The following is a 24,564-nucleotide window of genomic DNA, read 5'->3' as shown; positions in this document are numbered from 1 at the left end:
TGTGTGGCGGGCAGCTCCCCCTCCCTACGGAGTTGCTGGGATACATTCATCAAACACACACTTGATCATTTACAAAGGCAGCATCAAATTGTGGATTTTCGGGCTGCATAATCTTTAGACAGATAAACAAATTACCCCGGGCCCTCCGGCAGAGACGGAACGCTCGCTCGGCTAAACATTCATTACTGGTGCTCCCAGAGCTGGTGCTGCGCCGCACAGCCAGCAGGCAACCTTTGGCGTGTTAGGGCTCGGCAAGCAGAAAATAACATGATGGCGAGTTAACCGACCGTGCCATGATAGATGACGCCACACGCCGGGCTGTTTACGGGCCCATGTCTCAACAATCTGTAGTGCTCAGAGCTGGCGAGAGTGTGCTCAGTGAATCATCGGCCAATCTGCGGACACACTAACTGTCCTCTGCATTACAGGCAATTAGCTTGTGCTCGAGGGAGGGAAGAGAACAACAACTGGCTCTGTGTGTGTGTGTGTGTGTGTGTGTGTGTGTGTGTGTGTCAGTGTTTAACCATTTTAACTGAAAAGTACACTTCTTGTTTTAGTGGCTTCGGCCAGCGAAGAAGACAGATCAGGAAGATTTATTTATTTATTTTTTGTGTGGACAAAAGAATGTCTAATATCCTGAACTTCCCCCGGCTGTTCGTGTCCAATACATTGCTGCATCTCCCCTCTTGATCATCACTCTTTGCCAAAGAGTGATTGTCAAGGCCCAAAGACTCTTTGGGCCTTGACAATCAAAGTTGAGGGATCTAAAATGGTTGAGTACAACTCGCCTTCCAGTTTTCTCTGGGCAGTTTTTCTTGAAAATAAGGAGCACAGTCTATATCAAAAGCACCTGTTGCAAAGAACATTGAATTTTGGTTGGTTACCCCTTGCTTTTCTCTCTAAATTAAATAATAATCTGGGAAAACTTTGTAGGGGCTGCATGGTGGATTTTCAAGTAATCCGGCAAACAAAATGGTGAGTCAGAAGTGAACAGACTGCGGCTCGGGCAGTAAGAGGAGGGGGGGAAGAGGATAGATGTGGCAGATTGCCTGCCGTTTACAATGCTAGGATGGATTTGAAGGTGAGTGTGGAGGCTGCAGGAGAGTGATCTGTGGCTATATATGAAGACAACCCCCCCCACCCCCAGAACTCTATAAGTTCTGGCTTTATATATACACACACACACAGACTGTCTGGGTCCACCTGAGACGCACCAATCCAAATGAGTATTGACACACACCTCATCCTTCCATCTGTGAGGCAGGAAACAGTGCAGACCAGGAACAATGGCCTTACAGATGAGATTAACTCATACAGAGAGCTATATTTGAGTATTTCTGTTCAGAGATGGGGATAATGTAGCTGAGGCTCACCTTTAAGACCAGATCTCTGGCAGAAGAAGACATGAGGATTCGGTCACACCAGGCGGGACATCTGGTGTTCATGTACTCCTTCCCCTGATTGCTGTCTTCGCTGTATGGATAACTGAAAAAGTAAACCAGAAAAAACAGACTCACTTGACTAAATACATAGAGTAATAGTACAAGTAGCTAAATAATGAATTAAGAGAAAAGAACAACACCTAAGAGCTTCACTTTTATTTAAAGTTATTAAAACATATTTTTACTGACGGTTGTGCAATGTAACAGTTATTTCATGTTACATGAAGCCTGCAAAGGGACAGAAGAAATCGTCCACGGCCACAACAACAGTTGAAAACTGCGCTGGAAGATGATCATTTCAAAGGATCGAAAGACCAGCAGCATGCCCAAACATCCTTCTTCGTGACGTGGACTTCAATTTGATTTTTTTTTTGGACATTCACACACACAGTGGACTCAGACCAATGAGCATCAATAAAATAGTATCATCCCTATTTAGAAAGCAATAACTATGATGCATATGAATTCACCGGGGCTGCAGACAGAGGAGGTATCAATATGAGAAGGCACGTCATCTGCCTATGAGACGGATCGAAATGTTTTCTCAAGAAAACAGGAGGTCCATTAGTACGACCAATCATCTGAGTAATCTCTTGAATCAACACACGTGGATGGCTTCATCAAAACAATGCCTCTCTGCCAACTGTACAGGTTGTGAGATGGAGTCAGAGAGAGACAGACAGACAGAGAAGGAGAGAGTGGGAGAGAGATGGGGGAAACTAAAAGAGAGCAGGCCAGAGGGAGATTCAGTTGCCCATATGTATGGCTACATCCCTACACTGTCATCAAAAACAGATTAGGTGCTGCAGCAAATGGCCATGAGAGATTGTACGAATCTCGAAACAGCAGGGAACAATCGCATGATTTAAGCAGCGCCGCCACCAGAGTCGGGCGAAGAGCCATTGAGCTGATACAGATTTACATTGTTGAGAATTCAATTTGCCCCTCCGGCTCATCAAACCGCTTCAGATTTACACACCACCAATCCAATTTGTTTGTCGGCGCTCATCAGGACGTAAGCGCGGGCGGCTTACATACTGTAATACCAATCCAATTTGCTCCTTCAGTGCCACGCGTGCTAACCGTAGCAGAACAAAGAGTGGCTCCTCCCCAAGACGGTGATATCATGATGAAAAAATAAACACACACACACACACACACACACACACACACACACACACACACACACACAGCTTTTGATTCACCAGTCTTACCCAGCTTTGACAGGTAAGCTGAACTTTGTGCTGCAGCAAAACACATTCAAAGATCATTCGTTGTGTTTCAGTCGTTGTTACAAACACTTACAGAGCTCCAGTTTCTGCGTGTAAAATATAACTTCTACTACTAAACCATTTCTAAGATAGAGACTTCTTCTCATGATGCCTGGACTCCTGTGGTGAACACTTTCTGTTGCATGTGATTGTTGATGTGTTTTCTGTTCTAGCAAAGATGTCTTTGCACGTGAAGAGAAAGTTGAAGACCTTGAGTAGAGTTGTCTGTAAAAACATCAGATGTTGGTCATGGAAAGGAACTTCATTACTTTTTTTTAGATCCAGTGCAGCAATAGTTTTTTTATTCAGCCTGAAAAGACAATTGAGGAATGTTGGCGCTTCATGATGTGTCATTTGTTTTGTTCAATGCGTTTTAGTGCAGCCTCTCTAAGCCCAGCCGTATCTCTGTGGGGGCGTGGCCTTCTGTTTACTGAACACTTATGCTACATTCACTTGCTCAAAGGATGGTCCAATTTCCTGAATTACAAGGTTGTACTTCCTACTTCCTTTTGTGTATGTGCTTTCACCGTGTAAAGTAGAAACAACATGGATGCAAGTGAGATGTTTAGAAGCTGTAAGCAATGAAGTATAACAAGTGGTGAGAGTTTGAAGCGTGATAATGAGGAGCAAAGGAGATTTCTTTTGTCACGCTTTCCCTTTTGTTTACAGTTTTTTCATATTTTGAAGTCACATGAATGCAACAATAGTCTACTATAGCCACACATCTACACAGCACTGTAGTGGTGAAGCTCGTGCCTCACTACAGTACAGCTGCTGCTGGTCCATCTTTATATGAGCTACAGATAAAGTGCAAAGTCCTCTTTCTTGAAGCGAACACAACAATGGTCACCTTTAGGGAATATATAGTTCATTTATTAACAACACAGCATCTGCTCAAAGTGACACTGCCACTCTCTGTTGTTATTAAAATTCCTGTGACTAGCAGCTGGTGGGTTCCTCTGAACTCAAGTTGACAAAGCTGGTCGTGGGATTGGGGGATGGGCTAATCAGGTAACGAGGTGAGCTTACACAATATCGCCCTGAAAACTGATTGGACATCAGAAATGGCATGATTGTTGATGTCATGTGGAAGAGATTTCAAAAGATTTCAGACTCCAACATTTTGGGTGATTATACATCAGTATATCTTCTTTTAAAGGATGCAATGAGTTGAAAACACATTTTTAGCAGGGATAATCAAAGTGCCTCCCTGAACTCTGCTGTAAGATCATTGACAGGACAAAAAGCCTGTTAATAAAAGAAACAGTACAGAAGTTACACATTTATATGGATTTGAAATCACATCATCCAAACACACAGACAGACAGACAGACAGACAGACACACACACACGCATGAGTTAATGCCACTTCACTCTGATATGGTATCTGATTTGTAAATTGAGAACAAATGTGTGCGTTTGTGTGTATGGGGTTAAGGCAGGGGCATGTGCAGGCTCACCACTCATCCACCCACTCACACACACACACACACACACACACACACACACACACACACACACACACACACACACACACAGACACACACACACACACACACACACACACACACACACACACACTGAGCCCCCCCACCAGGTATACAAACAGACCTGCTGAGAGCTACTTATAGAAGGTCCCTGCCTCCAATTAGCATTAATAGCACTTAAACCATGGGGGAAATGCATAGAGGTTTTGGTATGCTAATGAAAGGGCTAAAGAAGTGATCCCGGGATAAAAGAGAGCATGAAGAATAGGATGAGTGAAACACAGATAGACAGGGAGGCAGAGGAGAAGGGATAAAGACGGATCAGACACACAGAGGCAATGGGAAGGTGGAAAAGAGCAAAGTCTTCAAAGGGCTTGTGGGGCTTCTTGACTTCAGGGTGGCCTCCTGCTTCCTGAGGGATGGACCCTGGCCAGCCACTCAACAATCCACATATCAAGAGCGAGTCTCTTATAGCTTTATTGACTAACAAGCCTGGGGTCATTTGGGTGTTAAAGAGATTGAGAGAAAATGAAGTTACCCCCCCCCCCCCACCTCCTTTAAACAATGAACTCCCACCTGATAGCAAACTTCCCCAAGCACTTCAACTACAAAACTTCACTATCGCCCGGTCATAAAAAAAACAAAAAAAAAACAACCGCAACGATTTGCCATTGAAGGTTAATTCCGTGTTTGTGTGTGTGAGCAGATATAGGTTGTTCCGCTTTCTGTTACACCACACCCTTCATTGGCTCCAACAGAGATAACAAGCCTTAATGCAACGGCAAACAGTCGGATGGAGCGCTGGGCCAAAGTGATTAATGTGTCCGATTAGCGAGCTCACAAACTTATCGGGGAAGGTAAACGCTCCGAGAGGGCGTGTGGGCTGGAGGCCGTCAGCTCCTATCAGACCCTTATTGCCCACAGCAAGACTAATTACACTAATTAATGGGCCAAGCTGATAAGTCCAACAATTGTGGACCTGTATAGAAGAGGGTGCTGCACTTCAGGGTATCTACACACATGCACAGGAACACTGCTACATATACTAACTCTACAACTAGTCACAATAGCACATACAATAATAACACAACAGGAAAGGCCATAAACTGGAAGGAAAGATAAGGCACAGATGGAGTAAAGGAACTGTATATGTCCTTAAGAAAAATGTACCCACTCAGCAAATATGGTTCCCTTACCTGAGCAGCTGATGTGTGTCACGCATGTCAGAATTATTTTTAGAATGAATTTATAAAAACTGAAATAGTGGAGGAGGTGTTGGGGAAACAAGTAAATAAAATATACTCATACAAACAGAGCGATGGGAAAGAAAATGATCCTGTTTTGGATTTTGGATGCTGTGAATAACAAGTTACTCCAAATATGGTTCTGGTTCTCGCCAGTCAGATAAAGCACAAAAATATGAAAGTTTAATAAACAGTTCTGCAGAGTGGTTCTACTTCCTTTAAATACCCTCTGCACCTAAGTGGTTATTTTTAAATATAACTATGGTGAATGATATACTTGAAATGTTAAAAAAAAGATATAAATTCAAGTGAATATATGAGCAGCAAAAAAGCTTGAGAGACAAAATTGATGGTCTGAATAAGGAAATATCTGTCTGAGTTGTTGGTGCGTGCAGTTTTTTTTGCATGTAGTATTCTTATCTATGAATACAGAAATATGGCAATTTGTGCTTCCTAATCGTTGTTTACAGTCCACGTACATTGTCTTAACCTGACAGAAAAAGAAGCAGAAGTAAGAGCAAAGAAGCATACAAACTTGAGTGTCAATTATAAGAATTTATAATAAATATACTGGCAGAAATACCTGCCATTACCACAAAAAAAAATTCTGGTATCCATTTTTTTCCACCTTTGATTACAATACAACAATTGTTCTTTCCTCGTTGTTTTCCACTCATACTATGAATAAGGGCAAGACAAACACTGCCTTGGCTTAACAGTTGAAGTTCAGTACCATAAAAACTTTTCATAAAAGTATACTTTCTACTTTTGAATAATTTTTATTCCATTTACTATTCATTTTGACTGTAACAGCAAAACAGAGAGAGGGGGAGGGGGATGATGATTGCAGCAAGGCCCAGGGTTGGTTCAGAGTGCACGTCAGTGGAGCTCTTGCCTTTAAGGACCAGGAAACATACATAAATTGTTATTCTCAAAAGGAAAAAGCACAGCGGTGGACCTCACATAGCCTGAGTTCGAACTGAAAGAGATATGAGGACCCTGGAGGCCAATAATCTGGTCCCTGAGGTTGTTTTCATTGAGACACGATTGAGGAAAACATGCACACACACAAACACACTAACAACCCCCCCCCCCCCCGTACAATAATTAGAGAACTGTTTTCCTGCTTATTTTCATTCTTTTGTGCAGCTGACCTATTCTCAGATGTGCACGGTCACATATGGAGACCCTGTAGCACCATTCATTCACGCTTGGTTTGGAGTTTAATGTTTGACTTGGCTGCTTACACACACGTGTTCTGGTCAGCATTGGCTTGTTTACATCAGGACAGTAAAACCTGGCGAGGTGAGCGGAGGCCCGACTTGTAATGTGTCATACCGCCTCACCCATCTCAGGGAGAGGCCCGGTGACACGCATAAGCTGCTGTTATACAAGATATATACACACTTTAATTGTACAGCATTTTAACATTGAATTGCTCGGTAATCATTAAAAAAAATGATGAAAAATAAACATATCATTTGAAGATTAGAAAAAGTGAGAGCTGCAGCTGGCTTCCACAAAACCAGACACAGGCCAGACTTCCCAGTCTCTCTTATCTCTCTCTCAGAAAAAAAACGACTTCCTTCTTCAACAGAATGACAAACAATGACAGTGGGCTTTTTAGTTTCTCACTTTTTAATGAGGGCATTGTAGACTTGTGAATATAGGTAAGGCAGGAGGCCAAAGATAAGAGTCATAGTATCAGTGACAATGAGGTCAAGGGCAGAGGAACGAGCATCATGGGATGTTGGAGTGGCGATTACAGGGCTGCCATTGGATAAAAAGTCAGAAACTGTGGGTTTCGAATGACTCCCTGCCTCTATGTTTGTTTGCCGTTGTCAGGGGAGGCTTGGCAAAACACACAGACAGACAGACACACACACACACAGACACACACACAGACACACACACACACACACACACACACACACATTCAAAAAGATCAGCCAAATGCTATCAATAAAGCTGAGTGTTTGCTTCAGTTTGTCGAGCTGGGAGGCTCGCAGGCACAACATTGGCATAGTGCAGTACAAACAGAGTGAAATGCCATCAGTAGCTCATGGCCCGCAGCCTGCTGGGCTTCTGTATGACATGCTCTGCCTTTAGCTGCTCTAAATGAAGACAAGAAGACACAGATGGCATCCATTTAATCTTCACCATGTAAGACAGTTTTCAACAAAGCCTCCCTTTCAGTGGCGATGACACATGACAGTGGACAATATTCAGCTATTATCACCACAATGGCCCCTCATCATTTTCACAGGCTCTCTAGTAGTTAGAATGATGGATGCGCTGATCATTGTAAAACATGATCCCGTGGCCCGCTGTTCGCCGAGACGAGCCCCACACTTACAGCGCCTCGGCCGTAGCGCTTTAACCAAACAAGTACATCTGCGGAGCTCCATTAATGGAGTCACGTGCCTCCGCTATAGGCAGTATGGAATGGCTGTTTACAGTGCTGGGAACAAGAAGCCTCCCTTATATATGATGCAAACAGCAGGATTATAGGATAAATGTGTTCACAGTCAAATACACAAGTACACTTTCAGCGAGGATGACATCAGTTGTACGAGCCTTCAGAGGCCAGTGGTGTTGTGTGGAGAGTGTTGTCCAGAGAACAAGGCCAGTTACTGTACACTGAAGAGCCATCTGTGCAAGCACTTCCTATGAGCTCAAAACAAGGCTTGAGGAATTCTCCACCACTCTGATAATCCACTCATATGTACTTATTAGCAGTTATTGAGGAATTGGCAGCTAGCCACTTGTGTCACCTGATGAAAATTTGCTCTCCTCCAAAAGGGGCAAAGTCATTCTCCCTGGAATCAGTTTTCAAACCTTCCTCTTTTTTACGAGCCTGTTGTAGCTTTTCCCAGCAGGCGAGTCACTTTTTGGCTTGTACTCTTTGCCCTAAAGCAGTGGGAAAATGTATGGTAGTGTGCCAAGGTTGGTCTTGAGAGCCCTTCCTCCAAGTTTCCAGTCACACGTCAAACAACGAAGACAAAACTGTTTATCAGTTTTCTGCCTCCTGACTGGCCTCACCCCCTGACCCCTCGGGCCATGCTCCTGCTTGACTCTCCCTCTATGTCTAGACTGGTCAAACACAGACACATGGGACCAGAGCCTTCCCTCTGCCTCTCATACATTCCCATCATTCTGTCTATATGTTCTTGAAGAGGTGTATGGCATAGTATTTCTATATATTTGCCAGGTAGCGATAATTGCTGTGTACTAGATGATTACATATCTAAACAGGACTTGTAGTCCACTGCTCTGATCGTCTCACATCTACTCAATGGACTGAAACAAAATGGATGGTTGTAACAATGATGCGTGCTACCTTTGGTGATTGTCTGACTGTTCCACTACAGCCACCGTGGGGATGACTATGGATCACTGTGGACACATTCGTAGTGAGCGCACACATTTATGGTCTTAGAGGATGGATTGTAATCACTCGGATATCCTAATATCATCACTTGATCAAAATTTAATCAAGTCAAAATCTTTATGTGTCATATTTAGTGCCAATTAAAAAATGTGTCCTAAAACACAATAATACACTAAATCAACACAGTGAAGATGCTACATAATACAAGTATTAAACATCAAAACAGAATCAATATCAACTTGTATGGTCATATGTATCTAAAACTGAGACAGCTGCTGCTTTCTAAACTCAGGTTATGTGGCAGAGTTGGACCCAAATGCAGACAACAGCATGGTGGCTGGATACAAGTTACCTAAAGCTTTTAATTCTTCAACTAAAAGAACACTGGAGAGAACAAGTCAGGGTGAACAATGTGAAGGAGTGCACAACAGGCAGGCTGACATAAGGATCCAACAGTGACCCGACGACCAAATAAAAATGCAAACTCAACGAAAGACACAACCAGCAACAGTTGTGAGACCACAAGGGTCACAAGGAACAGGTTTGTGACTGATGAAAACTAATGAACTGACACAGGAGAAGACTTAAAAAATAAGGCAGGAAACAGGCAAAGACGAGAAGTATAAAGCAAACTAAGGCACAGGAGGGAAGTGGTTTCCAAATAAAACTAGACTTGAGTGATCAAAACACAAACCAAATAAAAGAAAGACAAATACACTGATGAAACACAAGAACTATGCCAAGAACATACCTAGAGTCTATGAGGAATGCAAACTAGAAGTCCATCACTAAACTCAACACGTGACAGTGGATGTGCCTTGCCAAAGGGAACTGCAACAGTGCTGAACTGATTCAAGTTTAAAGTTCCACATGGGGCAGAATGGCTGTCTAGCAAATGAAGGGTCATTGTTTCAATCCTTACTTCCACTGGTGACCATGTCGAAGTGTCCTTGAGCAAGATACTGAACCCCTAATTGCTCTGAGGGCCCTGCGACGGACTGGCGACCTGTCCAGGGTGAACTCGCCTCTCGCCCAATATCAGTTGGGATAGGCCTTCACAGATAAGCGGAATAGAAAATGGATGAATGGATGTGTGGCATGGCGGTGCAGTAGTTACCACTATCCACCTCACAGCAAGACAGTTCTGGGTTCAAATCCAACTGGCTGGCTGGGGCCTTTCTGTGAGGAGTATGCATGTTCTCCTCATGTCTGCATGGGTTCTCTGTAGGTGCTCCGACTTCCGCCCACACACCAAAAACATTGGGTTAATTGGAGACTTTACATTGCCTGGAGGTGTGAACAGTTGTCTCTCTCTCACTCTATGTCTGCCAAGGTATGCCCCGCTCCCCCGCCCCCCCACCTCCCCCCACCCCCAACAGGATCGGCAGTATGTAGACAATGGATGGGCATTTTGTCAGTCAGGACCATCTCGAATGCTATTTGCAGGTGGTTTATCTCAACAGCACGGCTCTGCCCTTATATCTACATGTATGGAAAGCTCCTCACAGAGTTACAGAACAGAGAGTGCACTGATGACAAACAGAGGTGATCCAGATTCAGTCAGACCAAGCGTGTAAAAGAAGAGTCAACATGGGGGCGGGTTGTAAGAAAGTATGTAAGGGAAGAAGGAAGGTTAATAGAGAAGGCTTGCATATGGTGACATTTGCCAAAAATAGCAACAAAATAAAAGTCCAATTAGTCCTCACTAAGTTGAGCTGATGACCAGCCGTGGTGTTGTAACCATCAGACTCATTCAGTAGGTAGTGGAAGGATGGTATGTGCTCCTGTAGAAATTCATACATCAACCTTGTTTTACAAAAAACAGGTTTTATTTTTGACCTCAGAAAAGGTCTCGAGTTGTTTAGGTGGGCGGTTACAGCGATTGTTTTGAGGAACCCAGCTGCTGAAACGTAAAATATTTTGGTATCATGTTAACTAACAACAACAACCAAAAGAAGTCAAGAAATGTTGCTAATTTCAACAATCAGTTTTGCCAGAAATATTGTTTGCAATGGCCTATTGGCTAAGTATTTCCGTAATTCCAGTCTTGTACCTTTTACAATATTGCACTTTCCTGTCATCCTTTTACACCAAATCTCAAGTTTTATCATCAAAATTTATCTGACACATCTGGTTGGTGTGGTTCCTGGTGTAAAGTGTTTTATGCTGAGATATTGAGAAAATTTATGTATTTTCACATGGATTGGTGATCATCAGCTTGTATAGCAGACTTGTGAGCTGAGCTAGACTTCATAAAGTGCCTGAACCATGTTTCATAGGTTAAAAATTACATGCTACCATTGGCCATACGCAGACGCATATTTAAGACCAAATCTCCAGGATGGCACTTGTTTCCTTGTACAGTTCAACAGTTAAAAACCTACGATCTGGCTTTGGCTACAGATTTGTGGTGTGTTGACTTTACAACACTCTGCTCCTGCCAGAGATCAATATGATTTCCTGAAGAAGCGTCTTTCCACTTTTATTTCTCATACTTCACTCTGACTGGCACAGTGGTTTCAGAGTTATGAGAGCAGGGATGTTGCTGGCGGGGAGTGTATCTATTAATCACCACACCAACTGATTATATTCCACTTGCCGCAGCCCTTTCGCACTTTGTGGTGTAGCAAATATGAACCTGAAGAGGTGCCCATTGCAATGGCTCCTCGCCTCTCTTCCACCTCTTCACTTTGCAAATCGAGACACTTGCCACCCTTTCTTGACTCATTCCATCTTTCTCTCCATCTTGTGGTACTTCCAAACCATTTGTATGCCCTGACATCACTCATGACTTGTCCGATGGTGTAACAGTCATATCGCTGGTTTGATGTCACTCAAAATCTCCCTCAAAGCCCATTCCCAGTAACCATGTTAGAGGCTGAATATATTCTCCTACTGCCCCTTTATATTTCTCTGCATTTCCTCCTCAAGCTGGGGTCCCGATTCAATTTTTTGCATTGATTTTGCGCAAAAAAAAGGCAAAGAAATTGGATCAGAGTAAAACTAAAAGCTTTTCCCTAAATCAATCAAAATGCATGAATAAGTTACTGGTGCCTTAGTATGTTTTAGGGGATATTACCCTAGTTATGTCATTTCAAATATGAAATCCAAAGCACCATAATTCATAGTTAAACCTCCTGTTATTTACAGTCAAATGGCTGCAACCTATGCAAAGATAATGACCTAATGGCTGCTTGCAGTCTCATATATAATGTGTGCTAGAGAAACTGTCTGAGTAAATGAGTGATTTCTGATTAATACACTCATCTATTTTCCCCCAGCATACTAAAACTGTGCAGGAGTGTGTGTGCGTGTGTGTGTGTGTGTGTGTGTGTGTGTGTGTGTGTGTGTGTGTGTGTGCATGTGTGTGTGTGCATTTGTATGAGGGGTCCCACGGCCTATCAGTGCACAGCAGCCAACTGGCTCCAGGTCCAGCTGTGACAAGGCCCGGGTAAATTCCTCACCTCGGTGCCCGAGTACTTAGACTTGTCAGGGCCCAGTTTGACAGACAACTTTTTGAGAGTAAAGTGATGTACGTCTTTTTACCGCTTGCAGCCTCTGCAGCGATGCGTGAGGAAGAATTCATGTGTGTAAATATGAGGAGTGGTATCTACGGCTGCCCAAAGTGCACGTCCTGTCCGAACAAAAGAAAAGAAAAGAAAAGAAAATACAAGCTGCTTGCCAGGGATGCCTAAACTGTAGTTACTTGGTTAATTGAGTGTTCCTGCTCACCATGTGTTATCCAATCCAATCCAATCACTCTAATTTTGTGACAACTTCTTATCCACCAACAGAAAACAGGCAGAATTAACTGGAAGATTAAATGTTTGTGACTTGTATTGATTTATAGATTTGAACAAAAGTGAGCCGTGTGTGTGTGTGTGTGTGTGTGTGTGTGTGTGTGTGTGTGTGTGTGTGCGTGCGTGCATGTCAGAGAGGGTGTGTTCTGATGGCCTGCATTAAAAAGAGTAATAACCTCACAGATGGCATGGGGCTGGTCCGGAGCAGACTATGTGATGGAGAACAATCATTGAGGCTTGATTGCTCAAGGAGCACAAGGCAGACCTGACAGGAGGAGGGTTTTCAGGATGTGTGTATGTGTGTGAGGGAGGAGGGAGGAGGGGGGCTGTTTAAGTTTAACTAGGCCATTGGTAGCCATTACAGGGCTGACAATGATGTGGTTTGTTACACACACCGAGTAGATCAAATCAAATCTCATACGCTGCTCGCGGGTTTCATCTATTTGATTCATCATCTCCTCAAGTATGAAGAAATCATTTGTATTCCAACACAGCAGCACAGTCATTCCTCCCTGTGGAGAGATGATTCAGTATTATATGGATAGGTGCAAATGTCAGCCTGTGTAAAAGGACAATAAATCCACCTGTCATGTATGCAAAGTGATGTAAATGGGGTCCCTGATTAAGACACAGAGTCATTTAAAAAACAGGGACCGGCAGAACCTTGACACACACACCTATTCAGTCTTAAGCATGTGTGCCTTACACGACAACTCAATCTCAAACTCACAGTCCAAGCCACTCACACACGCTTTGATATTCTATGTATGTCAAACTTGCACACACACACACACACACACACACAGGCACGCGCGCACACATGCGCGTACACACACACACACAGTAAAATCCCCTGTCGCCCTGCGCCTGCCACTAGAGCAGTTTATCAAGTAATTATTGTTTGATTACAGCGTTTCATTATCTGCACTGATTGAGTCACAACCAACGGCAAAGGTCAAGCGCCATTAACGCGCTGCTCCCGAAACATATTTCCACGCCGGCCGCGTGTTTGCCCTCCCTCTCCTCTGAAAGAGCTAATTGCAAATGCATTTGTTTGAGGAAGAGGAGAGAAGAACACCCGCTCCAATCTCCCCCAAGTCCCACTGAGACGGAACATTAATGCAGTCCAAAGCATTCACACACACACACACACACACACACACACACACACACACACACACACACACACACACACACACACACACACAGAAATGAAAAAGAAAAAAAAAACATACACATGGGAGCAGTTTGGGGCCATATCCAATCAAATATAGCAACTGATAGCCATCAAACACAGATCCAGCAGCTCTCATAAAGCCATTTTGGACAAGGAGGAGGCAAATGTCTCCTTCTGGTTTGACATATTAATAATGAGTCCTCATGGCAGACGTCCGGTTGGCTTATTCACTGCATTTACCAACACATGATGTGGGTGACAAACCTTCCCTTCCTTGCTATGCTGTCAAAACTATTTATCTCCACATTAACCAATTTTGGATTTTTCAGATATTTGCTCCTTAATTGCTTGAGGAATTCTTAGGCTTTTTAGGCTGAATAAACCAATTACAACCCAATTAAATTATCCAAAAAATGTGCTTCCCCACAGTTAAAAGTGTTGAGTGTTTTTCTTAACTAAAAAAACAAAAACAAAACCCTGACTTAATGGATGAAGGAAAAAAAATGTTATTAATTACAAATAACGATCCATAGAAACAGATAATTTTTTCTCAACTTAACCGTGTACTTTTTCTCTGTTTTGCAACAGATTTGATGTTTTGTTTGTTAAAAATAGAAAGAGGGTCCCTCTGAATGTGTGGTTTAGAGTGAACTGAATGAAATCCTCTCCTCTACCAACAACTATGTTCTTGAGCTCTGTGGCTGCAGCTCAGCTTTTTCCATGGTAGTCAGACTTAAAATCAAACTTTGAATGTAAGGTGGGAAAAAGTGAAACTTAACAGGGGATTTATAACTGACATAATCAATTTTTACCCATGAAATATGACATTTTCATAGATAACTCAAAAAAAAAAAAAAAAAAGATTACAGCCTAGTTTAACCGCAAGAGTTACAGATAGTGGAACATATGGCAGCAGTAATGTTGTAGCTGTGTTGGAGTTGATGCAACGTGGGTCCATACCTGGGTGGGAAAGAGATCTCCAGTTCATGCAGTCGATCCTTGAACACTGACAGCTCTTTGTCAAACTCTAAAAGCTGAGGAAATAAAAAAAGAAATGAATGGAGGGATGCTGGGAGAGAGAAGCATCAATAAACAAAGTCAGAATTGTTTGTTTGCACACCTTCTAGTGTTGGAAACTCTGTGGTTTTAGAGGAAGTGTGTTAGTGAAGAGTTATATTCTACATCGATGAAGTTTAAGCCTCCCAAAATATTTATTTACCAAATCAAATCTTTGGTAAACCAGGTAAATTATTTATATTTATTCAAAGCTGGTCTGATTTAGTTTGTAGATGCCAAGAAGCTGCAATAAAAGTCGATTGAATCTACCACTTTAACAAATAATTACCAGTTTAAGCTAACACGCGTAAAGACACGCTGATTTAAGCTTCTTGTGTTGAATCATATGGTGCTTTCTTGTTTAACAGAATGGAAAATCTTTGGGTTTTTCGCTGTTTATCAAACAAAACATCTACCAAGTGACCCAAGAAACGGTGAAAACACAGTTTTCTTACATTTTGAATTAAGAGAATAATTAGTAGATTCGGTAGGAACAAAAACAATTGCTGGTTGAACAAAACAGAGGTTCATTTCAATTTATCTTTAAGTTATATTCTTTTAAGAGCCAGCTTGTGTGATCTGTGTATGTGTGTGTGTAGTCCCATCCTACGGGGGTCTCTCTCTTCTCACTGACAGTGCACCCACACACTCTTCATCAATCATGTCTCCTCACCCAGCTGTACTCACTCAACAGAGTGTACACACACACTTCCCCCAATTTGCCCCCTTTCACAGAACCCATAAATCATTAGTGAAAAGTGCAATTAGCAGCTTCTTGTACACATTAATTATCTGGGAGATGAACAGGTAGCTGGGGCACCTGCATGACTGCCTCCCTGAGAGACTGACAGCCACGTTTCCCAGCAACCCCTTTTGAGGGCCTCGTTCTAGCTCCGCCCTTTCCTTTAAGACAGGAAGACATCGGGATGGAGCTGAGACATGTTCGTTTAGTGGTAAATTGGCCCGTTGTACATGTTTCTAACAGTTGTGGCCTGATGAAGACCACCTCCTTCATTGGGGGCTGCCTGACAGCAGCTGAGTAGGCAGCTGGACTTTAATGACATTACATTGGTGTATTACACGTAGCAAAACCTTGATGGGTACATGATGAAATGTCAACAGAGATGACAAGGTGCACATGGGCAATATTTGTAAGGATATCCTCTTCAAGCAGAGGGGCTGTCATGAGTACTATCACATCAGTGGAAGGTAACGAGTGTCTTCCATCTACAATGACATGTTTAAGCTGTCCACGTATGACCGTGTATGAATGTTTTTGTCTTCCCATGACTGCTGAGTACACACATATAAACAAGCAAAAGTCCAGTGTGTGTGTGTGTGTATATGTGTGTGTGTGTGTGTGTGTGTGTGTTCACGCTCTGCGTTTTGTGTGTGTGTGATTATGTGTCAGTGGTGTAGAACAGTGGCCATTACTTCCAGCCAGAGGGGCCTCTCAGCGTGAGTCTCTGTGGTTCAGGAGGGCAGATGTGCTGCATTCATCAAACTCACACCGCCGGGGTCATAAGAGAGACTCACACACTGTGGATGAGGGATGGCAGAGCAGGGGATGTAACCCCACCCTGTCTACCCGCATCCACCCACTGATGCCTTCTTCTACAGACACACAGGGTGTGTGTGGAGTTTTTAAATATCAAATGATTGCAATCTTGGCCACAATATAAGGAGATATTAACATTTTCTGCACCATTAATCACACTGCAATTGCAATGGCAGTTTGTGTGAATATATAACTAAAAGAATTGCAATTGTGATCTAAACAGTCTTACACAAATGTTGCAGAAAAGTCTTCATATTTGTGACATAATTCTTTTGCTTTTTATCTGAATTAGAAAAACATTTATTTTGAAAAAAATCTGCACAAACATTTGCTTCTGTATTTTTTTCTTCCAGTTATTTTGCTTGAGTTGAAGTACACATTTCTAGATGATCAATAATTTGTGCAGTTTCTTTGATAACCAAGCAAATTACCGCAATACTATCCGTTTATTGTATCACAATCATAATTATTGTACACAAAAATTGCAATACGGCCAAATCCTGCAGCAAAAATACATAATAAAACATAGTTATTATAATTTAATTTGTCTTATTATGCATGACTACAATTATGAAATTTTGTTGGAAAGTGGAGGCTATATTATACCACCAGATATTCAATTTGAACGGGTTTCCAGTGTGACACTGGCTCCTAACCGAGAGTGTTGCATTATGGGTTGTTTAGAGTTCATATGCATAAAAACAAGTATAATATGTTGAAAAAGGATTCAAATTAATATCTCATTCTGGAAGAGACAACATAAGGCAGCAGTGGAAAATTGTGAGTTGTTTCTTTTTCCCTATTACATGTATACATTATCTGTAATTAAAAAGATAATAATGCAGGCAATGAAGCTGATAATATCGCAGGGTTCCTGTTCAAAACCCCCCCCACTCTGTACGCTGCACACATGCAATATATTTATTATACTCTGCACTCGAATTAATTAAGGAATACAGTAAGCTTTCAGTTAGGCCAGTTCAACAAAAAGGAGAGTTGTTTCTTATTGACTGAAACAAGATACGACATGGAAGGGAGGACTGGACAGTGTCTAACCAACAGGAGTTTGGGGAGCTGCTTTGCCTTGACAGGTGAAACAAGTCAAAAACATCCTTCGAAGTTTGCACTTACAAATATATGTCGGGATTCTGACCAAATATACGACATTAACACATAAAACAGACTTTACATTTCTGATACAGAAAGTATCCGTAATATCAGTCAAATAAAACTGCTGATCATGTGCATGTCAGGGATGCACAGTATTGGATCTTCTAATCAAAACACCAATGTTTTTCCAATTTATTTTGGATGATATTTACTGATGACGGTACCATAAAAACAAACTTTTAAGATACACACATTCTGTGCCAACATTGTGAATCGAACACTGAAAACTTAATACTTATTATCTTTGTATAAATTTGTAAAAGCCCAGTAATTATATATTTATTTTTTCCCCTCATGAACGATGATGAGAGAAGAAGCTACTTGAGCACAACTGGGCTGATATATGATTTCAAAAAGTGTGAGAGCTTATATTAAAACTTTTATTTAAGAAGCCAGTTGGAAGCACCACCAATTAAGATACGTATCTGCATGGCCCCGGGTTGGATCGATCCTCAGATATAAGTGAGTAACATATGGCTGTTTGTGTGTGTCTACTGTGTGTTAAGTGAATGTTGAGTAATTCATTCAGGTGAATGGAAAATTTCACGCTACATTTCATCCTGGGTCAATTAAGCATAATGCTCTGCTGCTGCGGTGGGTGAGTGGTTTAAAAAAACAGCTTATATTGGTTCAAGGCCTCCTGACATTATAAAGCCACGAGTAGTTTGTCAACCAGAAATGACCTTGGGAGTTGTGGAGGAGGTGGTGCGAGATGATGCAGCTCCGGCAATGTCACAGAAGAAAAAAAGATGAAGAAGTGTCTGAGTAAAAACTACCCTGTCAAGGGCTCAAATTTCTGACTTTGCTTGGATGATCAGTTCCCTCCTAAATCAGAGAGGAGGTGATAGTTAAGGCAGGAAGTCAAGGGGTAAAAAAGAGGGAATATGACGTCTGTGGCCCCCAACCGTCTCCGTCGTGTGTTGGTGACTTGTCCACCACCTGTAATTGTGCTTTGATTTATGTGTTGTCAAATATCTCCTGTGACAACACCTGCTGCCATTAAAAGCCATCAATAAATGCTGGGGTGAAAGGTCATTTAATTTGATTTTTACACCTCACACTTGGCTTTCATTGCAGGGGCAATATTTTTCCTTCTTTTTATGGGATCTTCATTATTTTTTGTGGAAAAGCAATAAACTGTCACTGACGGGGGTGGGGGGGGGGTTGGCTGATTGGTACTGAGAGGAGCCAATGAGAACAAAAATTCCAAACTACAGTGTGCTATATCATCTATTATGATATTATCATAATCAGACAGATGTCAGGAAAAGGACAATAATTTTCACAGAAAGGGTACAATTTAGTTGCACATCATAAAAATGTCAGAAAAACTAGGTGACTGCAACAACAAGATATCCATATAAGAGATATTATATATTCATGCTATCAGTTTTGATTAGGCTAAGTAAGCAGTCAATACTGTCCTGAACTGCCCAGAATAGAGTTGAGCTTCACTAAGACAGCCGGGGACACAATGCAGCATCAATTTATTTCAAACCTATGTCCAGATTTCATTTAGCATGGCTTCTGTAGTACCACTTAAGAGCCCGGACAGGGAGACCATGAAAGAACTTTGGGCTAGAGAGGCATTCGGTTTTTATTTTTTTTATGGTCTCTCTCATGTTTAAGGCATCTCTGTGCTTTTGAGTAATGCTGAGGGCAATGCTAGCGGAATGACAAGGAGAGGCAGGCCAGACAGAAAGGTTCATCACTTACTACAAGTAGTACACATACACACCCTCCTCTCCTGGTCCCCCATCTGCCGACACCACACTGATAAAGTTACAATAAAGAGATACTGAAACAAAATCAATGGGGACGGAGGAGGGGGACAGCCCTGTGAGTGTGTGTCTGGTGTGTGCTGTAGGGGTGCAAGAAAGTGTGTGTGTGCGTGGATCGCACATCTGCAGATGCACAGCACAAACATTAACAGCAAGCATGCGTGCATGCGCCCACACACACACACACACACACACACACACACACACGTGCGCGCGCACACTCCTCCATCTCTCCACCGGAGCAAAGCCCTGCATTGCCCCTTGACGCCATGAGCGCGAGGAAAATTTAATCTTTCCAAATACTCATCAGGGCTCTCCATCGTCCTGCCGTGACAGCGCCGGGGATAATTAATTATACAATTTCGATGGGAATATCGACTAAACAAACCTATTAATCATAGCAAAAGTCAATAGGCATGGACACATTCAATCATGTCCCAGCCAATGATTACTCCTCTCAAAATACAATAATTATTTTCAAGAGCTGCCTCGAATTAAATTTCTGTCAAGCTGGTACAAGTCTTGCAGTTGATGAAGGATGCAATGGATTTTTTTTTCTTTCCCCTTCCCCAGTGAGGGGGTGTGAAGAGGGACATTTATCCTTTTGGAAAGGTAGTTTGTTTTATAAGGATCATAACATGGTGTGTTTAACTAGACCATGACCATCAGATTATCTCTGAGCCCCCATTATGTCATCTGTCTTGTCTGGCTCGGTGAGGAGGAGGAGGTGGAGGAGGAGGGGAGGTGGGAGGGGGGAGGAATCGGGGGGGCTGGCTAGAACTCCTACAGTTACTGTTACACAAGGGGACCTATTAGATCTTTCACATCTTCTGTCACACATAGGGTGATGGTCATTAGTAATGTCACTGAGTCAGGTGTTTGTATTAAACATGGTCAACTTTTCCACCCATCAGGTTTCAAAAGAATACGAAAATAATTGCTGCAAACAACAACAAAGAAAGCTTTAAAAAAAAAGCTTTAACATCAAACCCTCTTGGCCACTTGGATTTAAACCTTTTTTATTCTACTTCAGCTCAACAAAGACGCTACCCCTCATCAGGCTTCAGTAAACTGGCCAATCAGAAGAGAGTTGATGTAAAACTGCTGCCTTCAGACTGAGGACAAACTGCAGTGTGGGGCCTAGGATACAGCAGAGTCCCAGTGTGCGGGGTTTTACATTTTTGTGCATTCACACAATTCTTAAACCTCCAGAATTCACTGAAAAAAAAAAGATTAAAAAAAAAGAGTTGCGACAATTATCCAAAAGTGCCAATTTATTTTATATTTCCATGAACAAAATGAATTGCTATGTTAAAATTTGTGGGACAACTACTACTTCTGAATCAAGATAGATCTTTATTGAGTTTATTTGCAAATTCCTAAGAGGGGGAGTCACATGATTTGATTCAAGTCAGACTTCACTTGTGCCTTTTAACTAACAACAAAGACAAAAGAATCAACTTGATTTAGATTTCAGACAGTCTGGATTTTTTTTTATATACATGTGTACAGAAAATATGAGGTTTTTATACATATTAACGAGTAACGTTTTGTGTTACATTTTGATTCAAGTACTTGATAATGTTGGATCTGGGCTATCTGCGACTTGACTGCAAAATATATTGTGAAGTGTGTAATAGTGTGCATCAGAATTTTTAGAAGAACTGTCACACTGGACTGACTTCAGAGTGAGTTGTGATTTTAAAAAAAAATCAATCTTCTACTGTGAGTGTTAAACTCAGATTCAAAATCGAGTATTATGTCAGCACATTTTTGATTTAGCTTTGTTGAAGTGCTGGGTCCTTAAAAATAAAACTTAATTCAGCTGTCAGTTATTTTGTCCCTTGAGTAAACAAAAGGCACGCTAACACAGGCACAGATATTTTTCCACTCTGTGCGAGTGTGTGTGTGTGTGTGTGTGGTCCTTTACAGTGATTTTAATGACTTTAAACTATAGATGGTAATATAAAGGACCTGCCTATCGTTGTTTTTCTCCTGAGGACTCACTCAGCTCATCTACTCTTACAAGTCTCATAGAATTTTTTTTTTCCAAAGGCATTTGGCCTCTCAGTGGGGACAACAGGAGTGTGTGTATGTGTGTGTGTGTGTGTGCGTGTGTGTGTGCGTGCGTGTGTGTGCGTGCGTGCGTGTGTGCTTGCCAAAGTGATGTGAGGCCATCAGCACGTCTCAGGTCAGCAGCTGCAATAATTATATTTTTGTGCATGTGCTTGTTTTGCTTTTACACTCCTCTTCTTACGTCCATTTTATGAATACAAAAAGCCCTCAAATCTAATTTTGCAGCTTCAAAGAATCTTATGATTTTGATTGTTGTGTGCTCTGCCCCATTCACAAATAGTCACTTTGAAATGTGATGAATGTCAACCATTGTTGCTATAAAGTGGAAAAAGAGAGTCAATAAAATAAATCTAATTTGTAATATAAGGGAAGAAAATGCAGAGAGAAGCCGGAGAGTGAAAGAAAATTATAGAAGGTTAGAAAGGAGTGGGGTAACTTACTGAGGTCCCATTGTTTTCCCGGAAAACGTCCTGGTTGACATAATTAAAAAGCTTCTTTTCAAGTTGAAGAACAACCTAAATGAGTGGCAAGAGAGGAACAGGGCTCTGATTAATACAGATACTAATGTGAAGAGCACTTAGTAATTTGAACGCTAATGAACAGCAGTGTGCTGCAGTAGCAGGCACTTCTGTTACATCTACAACTTAGAGGGAGATCACACTTTATTACAATATTTGTAACTGAAAATACGATACAGGGGAATAAAAACTTTGTAAATAATCATAGAAAACAGTCCATTGTGAATAAATTTAAATGCATCATGAGTGAAAATTTTTTTCAGATCATCTGCACAAGTGAATAAGTGCAAAAATCGGTTCATGCGGAAATCATACAATTTTGGGAGATGATAATACTTAAGATCTATCCAAGCGGCATCGATGTAGTTGTATCTTACCTTTCGGTCATTATCGCTTTCTCTGAATATTAGCTTGTCCACTTCATTGGTGTCGGCAGTTCGAACCGTCTGCATGGTGGCAGTGGAGCAGAGACTCTGCAGGTGAGAGACGACGCATAAATTATCTCAACTCAGTAGGAAAGGAAGGCCAATGTCAAACCATATCAAAAATATATGACGCGTGTGTTCATTTAAAAATATTAGAATTGATATAATACATAACATGAGGCCATATGGTCTGTTGCAACCTTGTAGTTGTTACTCCTTCGGGTTTATAATGGTGAAAAACGGAAAGTCTAGATGAGCCGCATGATTGATTCATTATCTTTACCAGAGTTCATGCATTTGCAGTAGTCGTGGCTGCACAGAGAATACAAAATGTGTATTATTAGTAATTTTATTATATAGCAACTAGACTGAATTGAATACAACTGTTGCAGAGATGCCTTTATTCATTTTGATGATACTTTTTGTTGTTGCTATTTATTTCATACAGTAAAAGTTGTCATTTTACAAACAGTGAAAGTTGTTTTTATACTTGTTAAAATGTGCATTTTTAGTTGAGATATGGGATTTCAAAATGATCAGCGATTTGTACGCATTTTTCTTGATAATCAAGCAAGTCGACTCATGACGCAATTGTGTATTCTATTGCAATATTATTAACACTACATATCACTCTTGTGACCATGGCCTTTTCACCAAATCCAACATCACTAATATTTGCAATAGTGTGACATGTAGATATTTCCTTCATGAGTATGTCTGGCGAGGGCTGCAATGTAAGAGGCGTTCACCTATATGAAAATATGACAGTGATGGATCTGTCCTCACACATGTAGATAAACACAGCAACATTTATTCTCGGCCGCTAAACTTTTACTGGTGTCCTTATATCCCACACAGTGCGCTACCTTTAAGTACATTTGAATGATTTTTTAAAGAACCTTCCCACAAACTACCACCTCACTGTCCCTTCTCTTTATCTGTGTCTATGTACTGACCCCATGGACTGTGTGTATGGTTAAATTCCCTTTTGTGGACTCTTTTAACAATTAGTTAAACATTCGACCATCTGTGTTTGAAGACAGCTGAATGAGGTAATCCCTCAGCCAGTGGTTCCCATACCACACAGCAGACACTGGATGACCTGATTGAAATTCAAAGCACAGATTAGATAATCAGGTCAAGCCAATACAGCGAGCAGAAAAAGACCCTTTCCACTGAAATGTCACAAATCAGCCCCGTTTTGGCCATGAAAAAATGGCACAAACGGCGCACCAGATTAGAGCAAACACTATGCGCTGAGAGAAAGTGGAACAACTTCCCCCACTGCTTCAACTCCATCACTCTGAGTCCCCCCCCCCCCCAAGCCTTTCCTCAAATGCAACTTTCTAAAGCCCTAACAAATCGCTCCATCTTTCACTCATTTAGGCTATCCAAATGCAGGGTCAATATGGTCACCTGGCAGCCAAATGCTAATGCGCTTAAGTGTGCTTAAGCAGCTTTGTGCAATGAATAGGCCAAAGAAGGAGCTAGTGAGAAGGGCAAGAGATACTTTCCCTGTCAAAAAGTCATTGTACCCTCAACTAGCAAAGACAATTGCAGAATATCATCTCTGACTAGCACCACAGGCATAATGTGTGGATCAGCTTATTTTCTGTACAACATAATCAATACATTTGGGATATGAGAAGAAAAACAGCATTTTACTATGGCCGTTTTTAACATACTGAAAAGGATGTACTGGACTTGTAGTTTAAGATTCTACAAGCATCATGGTCCTATAATTCTTCTGCACAAGCCCCCTTCTGTCGCCAACTTCGCAAATCCAAAAGTCAGTCAAGCAGAAATCCCCGGCCACTTCACACGTACCGCTGAAGCCAGAAGCTCACGCTGCTTACTGGCAAGAAAAGCATCAATATTAAACGCACAGAAATAGCCCTTCCATTCATGTTCAAATCATTTGGATAATCCAGTAAGCAAGGCCTGGTTCAAAGAGCAGTCACCACTGAACATGCATAAGGTTTGGCAGGAGTTATCCCTTCCAAGAACATGTAAATGAGCTGAGATATGAATAGATGGGGGTACATATGTTTCGGTTTCTACAGGGAGAAAATCCGAGTCACTGGACAGATAATTGGACCATAGGCTTTGTAGGCACTTAGTTAAAAAAAAGGACAATTAGCTTATGCTGCCTTAATTTTTGGAAAAGT

General features: G+C 41.7%; 1 protein-coding gene across 1 annotated transcript in view; it reads right to left on the bottom strand.

Annotated features, from left to right (window-relative positions):
* inpp5a (inositol polyphosphate-5-phosphatase A) overlaps positions 1-24,564 on the bottom strand; it is a 148,776-nt gene that overhangs the window by 5,754 nt on the left and 118,458 nt on the right. The window contains 4 exon segments of the mRNA XM_086180960.1: positions 1,374-1,485; positions 14,773-14,846; positions 21,894-21,968; positions 22,349-22,444. Coding sequence (XP_086037086.1) covers positions 1,374-1,485; positions 14,773-14,846; positions 21,894-21,968; positions 22,349-22,444 — 357 coding nt within the window.

The sequence above is a fragment of the Aulostomus chinensis genome, chromosome 16 (assembly GCF_037954235.1).
Source record: "Aulostomus chinensis isolate RoL2024-O1b breed Wild chromosome 16, RoL_Achi_v1.0, whole genome shotgun sequence".
NCBI lineage: Eukaryota > Metazoa > Chordata > Actinopteri > Syngnathiformes > Aulostomidae > Aulostomus > Aulostomus chinensis.
Note: the sequence above shows the minus strand (reverse complement) of the source record. Positions and strands in the feature narration are given on the sequence as shown.